The 6,496-nt window shown below is 36.9% G+C and overlaps 1 protein-coding gene across 2 annotated transcripts; it reads left to right on the top strand.

The window, feature by feature from the left end:
• Nucleotides 287–4,560, top strand: LOC109727814 (protein CHAPERONE-LIKE PROTEIN OF POR1, chloroplastic-like). 2 transcript variants are annotated; one of them, XM_020257998.1, is made up of 7 exons: nucleotides 287–596; nucleotides 1,359–1,449; nucleotides 2,834–2,992; nucleotides 3,816–3,862; nucleotides 3,948–4,029; nucleotides 4,113–4,269; nucleotides 4,451–4,560. In XM_020257998.1, the coding sequence occupies exons 1-5, from the start codon at nucleotides 316–318 to the stop codon at nucleotides 4,006–4,008; spliced, it is 639 nt and encodes a 212-aa protein (XP_020113587.1). In that variant the 5' UTR covers nucleotides 287–315; the 3' UTR covers nucleotides 4,009–4,029; nucleotides 4,113–4,269; nucleotides 4,451–4,560. The 2 variants fall into 2 exon arrangements, with proteins under 2 accessions (XP_020113587.1, XP_020113588.1); XM_020257999.1 differs by lacking the exons at nucleotides 3,816–3,862; nucleotides 3,948–4,029; nucleotides 4,113–4,269; nucleotides 4,451–4,560 and adding an exon at nucleotides 3,082–3,809 and having other exon boundaries at nucleotides 291–596.

The following is a 6,496-nucleotide window of genomic DNA, read 5'->3' as shown; positions in this document are numbered from 1 at the left end:
ATCGAGCGCCACCACATCGCCGGCGTCATCCACTTCGCCGTCGCCGACAAGGTCTACGATCTCCAGTTCTTCGAGGAGATCCGTCGCATCAAGTACACATCCCCCTTTTCCCTCTTACTCCCTCTAATTTAATTAATTTTTTGATCTAAATTTTGTCTCCTCCAACACTTAGTTTCATACTCTGATTGCTTTTAGAATTTTTTTTAATTAACAGTAAATTTAAGTAATGTGATAGGTCTAGATTTCTAACACATTTTCAAATGGCAAGAGCTTCTTTGAAAGGTCTAGATTGAATTTTCTCATGACAAGATCATTATGCAGAGCTTCTTTGAAAGGAAAAACCCAAAAATCAACATTAAGAAAAAAGTGAGGGAAGTTACTCAGTCACGTTTTGTTAAAGCCATTACAAGTAGGTTTGAAACGCCTTTAGGGAAAGTTATTCTGAAGACAACCATCACATTCGTTGTGCTTGGAATACTCACTGTTCTGTTTCCAAAGGAAGAAGGGCCAACACTTCAGGTGGCCATTTCTCTTGCAGTATCCATATATTTCATACATGAAAGGCTTAAGAGTCGAATCCGAGCATTCTTATATGGGTGTGTTATCTCCGCCCTCTAATAAGATGCTTCAGCATTTCTTTTTCAGTGTCTTTATTATCTATTTGAAATTCAACCAATTGCATATTATCGTCGTCAGATGACGCACGTGTACATCAAGTATTTCACGAATAGAATTTAAGTTTGTTACCAACAAATGCCCTTAAGGTAGAGTTGTGTTAGACGTATTTGATGCCTATGGTCAGAACATGTTGTTGTGATAGTACTTATATCTTCTGTTGAAGAGAGGATGACTCAGAATGTTTAGGTTTTTTCGAAGTTCTGTTTCTATTGAGAACCAACAAGATATACTTTCTCAAGAAGATCATTTAGTCTGCCGCATTCATTGAATCTTATGTTTGTTGGTTAATTTGCTTCAAGTTTTGTGTTTTCATGAGATTTGGAAGCCAAAGATTCTGAAGGTAGCCAAGTAGTCATTGGCTAGCACTATCAGTTATGTGTTTGTAAGGAATTCAACACAATAGTGGAGTACATTGCTTGTTGGACTATGACCCAAAATATGTGTGATGCATTATGATTTTGTCTAGCTTAAATGTCCTGTATTCGTTGTCTCCCCTGAAAAGAAAAAAAAAAAGAAGCATCTTCGTTCATTTTCTAAGCTGCAATGAAATGAAGTTGGTGCCATTTCAGTTAGTCTTTCTCTGTGATGCCATATTGCTGGAGGTTGGTGATACTCTTATAAACTATAAGTGCTCTCTAGCTTAGATCTAATATATGTGATATTGCTTTTATTATTGTCAGGGTTGGTTCTTTTCTCACTTCGTGGCTGTTGGGGACCTTCTTGATGGTCTCTGTCATGCCTTCTCTATTTCAAGGTCCACGGAGCTTGGAAGTGAGCACTTCTTTGATTAGCTACATACTTCTGTGGATATCTTCTACTTACTTGAAGTAGTAATATATATAAAGCGACTCTTATTCAATCACTTTTGTCACTCCCCCAAATGATGATAACAATTTGCATATAGGACTTGTAATGCTACTAATGTGGTGACTATCTTGCGGCATTTTTCATGACTTGCTGTTTCATTTTTTTTTTCTAATGAAGTGATACACATTTTCATCATTTTGTTACTGGATGGTTGTAGATCATATTATTTCTCAAGTTTGCTAAGTGATCACTGATAAGACAGAGTCAAATTCATTTGTAAGTCTTGTCTTGTGAGTAGTAGATTCTAAAAAAGTACCTGCAGCAACATTGTTATTCTACAATTTTCCATCTCTCTCTGAGCTTTCCTTGTTGAACTAAGGAAATGAAACAACTTTCCAAGGACTTCTAAAGGAAAGGAGTCTCATTTATTCAACCTTTCCCAGGGGTTTTTTAATTAGCTTGGAAGTTTAAATAGGATTATTGGAATAATTCCTGAATATGTGGATGAAATGATTTGAAAGTTTCTAAAAGTGAAATTAATAGTTAGCCTCAATTTGTGCGTGCATACTCAAACCCATGCTTCCAAGTTGACTCATTAGACTCGTTATGAGTACATAACAAGCATTTGAGCTCAGTGTGATTAGCCTGGGCCTCACTAAGCTAACTTGACAGAAATTGGATTACATCATTGTTAAAGGACATTTAGAAATTTCTGTTGTAGTATTCGTCAATTTGGCAGTTGGGTAAAATTGATGATGTTCAAGGCTGATCCAATGGGGCTTGCATGGTGGAATTTCTACAGAAGTTGCAAGTACTCTATTTCACCCAGCCTATAGTTATTGCTTGGCTTTGTGGCAACATCAAGGTTTTGGTATGCTCTTCTTTCGTGTATCAATTCAGGAAATTGCCATACATTAACAAACACTAGTGAAAAATATTTATGTGTATGAATGTCGGCTGCTAGCTCTCAGCCTTTCTTTTCTTTTCTTTTTTTTATCTTTTTATTTTTTTTGTGTATGTTGGGAGAGCTATATGTGATGTTATGTTACAATGGAGATGTTTGTTAGCTTTTGGTTAACAATGACTTATCCGTGTAGCATCATAGCATGCCTAATTTTTACTTGATAGTTTTCAAACTATTTTTATTTCTTCTTTGGGTAGCCTTCTTGGGGTTTGAGTTATGGAGAGGATAGTGATGAATTTATGAGTTAAATCCTTATGATGGTTTTTTTTTCCCACGCTCCGTTCTAACAATATTCCCGTCAGATGTGTTTCTTTTCTATGATTAACTTCTTTTCTTTCGCCCTTTTGAGTGGCTAACATTTTTTTCCCTAACTTGTTTATATAGGAGATGACTTTAGATGAGTATGAGAAAGTAAAGGAGGAGAAGCGAAAAGCCTTACTGGCGCTTAAGGCTGAAGAGAGAAAGGTTGAAATCGATAAGGAGTTGCAGTCTATGCAGCAGCTGTCGTTGAAAAAGGGTAACGATGAGGTCTTCATTATGTTGGTGAGTTCACTTTCGCAGTTCTCACTTTCCTTCCTGACTGTTAATGGTTTCGAAGGTTTGTTATGATTCTTTTCGTGTGATCTTATTAGGGCTCAGAGGGAGAAGTCGATGACAAAATCCCGTTAGCTTAATTTGTGGAGAAGTGGAAGATGTAAAAAATGGATAATAGTTTCTCTCAAATTTTGTTTTCTAATTAGTTATTACCAGATCACTCTCTGTGATGAATTCTGTCATGTATAAGATCGAAAAAATTTGCTCAAAGGAAAAAACCAGGATATAATAGAATTTATATCCAAAACTTATTGAGAACAAGGTATGTAGATGCACTTTTCAAGAATTCTTAGACAGAATCATCAGGCCTTTTCTCTGACTTTTGTACCATTTTTTAATTTGGCATATCTAGGACTTATTGACATAAGTGTTTCTTCAACTGAGACATTTAAGTAAAGTCTCTGCCATTTGCTTGTGGAATCCCAAAAATTTTGAATATGATAGTTTTGTTTTTGACGGGAAATTTTTAAATGTCTCTTACTCTTGTTAATGATAGGCATCTAACATTTTACTCAAATTGCCCAAGATACTCTCATCAAGAAGCAACTATTTTATCGATTTTTCTGGATTTTGCTGATGGCTTTCATTAGAAAATTGTGTTAATTTATAACTGAGCCTTTTTGTGGGACACCACTAGAGATAATGAGTTTATGGGAAGGTAGTTGTTACATGTGCAAAACAACTTAGATACATGGCATATTCTTTTTTAATTTTCGTTTCTTGACCAGCCTTTTTCTCCAGTATCTGACGAGAGGAGATTGCTTTCTTGCAGGCAACTTCAGTGACGTTGTCAATGTGGAACTATCAATGGACCGCATTGTAATTCAGCAGTTTGGTTTATTAGTATATACAAAAATGCCTGGATTGTTCATGTGAAGCTCACCTATATTTACCTGATGTTTAGGTTAATCTTCCTCGTAGTTATGGATATGTCGAGTTCAAGAAGAGAGCTGATGCTGAGATAGCTCTTCTTTAACATGGATGGCGTATGCATATCTCCGTATATCAATTAATTGCTAGTTCTTGTTGGTCGTCATATGCAACTTGACTTGTACAACTTTTTCTGCAGGGTCAAATTGACGGAAATGTTGTTAGAGTAAAATTTACTTTGGCACAACGCCAGAAAGCTTCCTCCCCTCCAAAGGTGGTTTCGGCTGATCCAAAAGAGAAGCCCCATAGAGAGATAAAGCTGTTCCAAGTACTGAAACGGATGCTCAACAGAGAGCGTAAGTAAATTTTATGACTTCATGGATGACCTGCTTTCTTTTTCGTTCTGCTATGGGTCTTTGCCTCTTTAAATCTTTTGGCCCCATAGAGAGATTAAGGTATTTCTTTGCCTTCCTTATTTGTAAGTAATGCATTTTATTGTAAGTTTGTAATTGAGGTTTTTTTTTTCCTCCTATGAAGGGAAAAGGCTCAGCTATTGGAGTCGGCCATGGATGTGCTGTTGCTATGCGCGCTAGGGTAAGTCTATTTATTCAACTTATTGTTCCCTTTTGTTACTATGATCCATGGATAATTTTTCAGTTCTAAATTGGTTTGATGTGGCTCTGGATGTCCTTCTTTGTCATGTGATTAATTATCAGATCCTTTTCCAATATATTAGTTTGCCCTACTATAATAGTATAATAATGGTACCTCTTAAGGAAGTAGCAATATTAGTTGCTTTGGGTGTCCTATACCCCATACCCTAAAATGGCCTCCTCCATGTGAATAATCGTCAGATCCCTTTCTGATTTATTTGTTTGTAGTGCTATAATAGTATAGTTACTACCTTCCAGCACAAATAGGGTTAGTTCATAGAAAAACTCTTGGATGGTCATCAAAGTGCACTTGTTTGGACCAGCGAATTTAATCTTAGGACCAATCTATAATTTTAGAAAATTAGTCCAGAGACTGATTTGTAAATCGAGTAACTTTCTTGTTTTGACTCCGTTTCAGATGATTTAAGTGTTACTGAATTCGTTATGAAATTCTTTTTGCTACTATGGGATTCGTTTGATCTNGTGTAGGTCCCAGAGTGGTGACTTGTCCCCCTTGATGTTGTGGCATTGGATTAGTATAGATCCCTACTTTAGTATAGTAGTTTCGGTGACATTGGCGGCTTTCAGGTATGCCTGAACTTCGTTCCAATTGATACGATTTTCATCATTCATGTCATAGATGACATCAGGCAAAGTATGACACTCTTCGATGGGGTTCAATGGACAGAACTTTGAATAGTCGAGACCAGGAGGCACTTCCTATCCCGCTTTATATCAAGCCCAAACGGATGCTTGATATGGCAATACGCGAATAGATGGAGATCCGGGTGGGATGATGGCACAGATGGACTGCTTTAGGATCAGGGACTGGATGTAGAATGGAATACGCCCATCAAGACAGGGCAAGCTATTGATCCATACCAGCCGATTCCCGCCGCTAGACGAGGATCGGCCCAGGGGAATTAGGTACCGGCAAATGACCAAGAGACTGACTACCCGATAGAGATAGCTGCCAGGTAACGCAACTCGTCGTATTAGGAGTAGTTCTTCTTCTCTATTTAGGAGCAGGAGTCGGTGGTGTAGGTGTAGGAGCTCTTTAGTGGGCTTGTTAGTTTTGTAGGAGTAGGAGTAGGAGTAGGAAGAAGAACAAGGCAAGCAATTGAAAGCATAAGCAATAGGAAGAAGTCAGTAACCGGAACCAGCATAGGAACCAACATAAGAAAGCAAGCAACAATAGAAATAGCAATCTCCATAGCAAGCGAGCATCAGCCTTCCATGCGTTTTTATTAAAAAATAGGAGGAAATTTTGACCCTCGTATATTTTCGGCTGTGAAACTTTCCATTTTGGACTTGCTATTTTAGACTACCAAAAAGTGAAAGCCCAGAAAAACTACAGGCCCCCAGTTTCACATGCTTAGTACGCAAATTGAAGACCCGATCAACGGCCGGGCCTATCTCAGCTGGTTTCAATAGTTGTAATGTTTTATGGGTGGGCCAAGTGAGGCCCAACCCTCGGTGCTTTTTTAGATCCACCTGTTTATTTGAGTTATGATAGTTACTTAAAAGTAAAATTTCGCAAAATGTAAATGCTTTTTTAGTTACTAGTCATTTGTTGTTCTCAACATAATCAATTAATTCGATTAAATAGCAGTTTAGAGTGTGTGGCATCATTATTGATATTTAATTTCGTACCAATGAAGAAAAAAGAAGAAAAAGAAAAAAAAAAGGCTTAGTTAAGTGATATAGCCTCTTTAAATAAAATGAAAAAAAAAATTACGGTGAATGTTCTTTGAGCTATTTTTTATTACTCTAGAAAAAAAATAAATTAATGAGTTTTCTCCAAATTTAATTATTTTAGATTGCTCAATATAAAAAAAGAAATATCCTTTGCCTTAACCAAAAAAAAGGTAAAAAAAAAAAGAAAAAGACAAATTGCTCCTGGCAAGTGAAACCTTCCATTTTGGGTTAT

Source organism: Ananas comosus, linkage group 23, assembly GCF_001540865.1.
Source record: "Ananas comosus cultivar F153 linkage group 23, ASM154086v1, whole genome shotgun sequence".
In the NCBI taxonomy this organism is placed as follows: Eukaryota; Viridiplantae; Streptophyta; class Magnoliopsida; order Poales; family Bromeliaceae; genus Ananas; species Ananas comosus.
The sequence above is the reverse complement of the archived record's forward strand: the minus strand, read 5'-3'. Positions and strand labels throughout refer to the sequence as shown.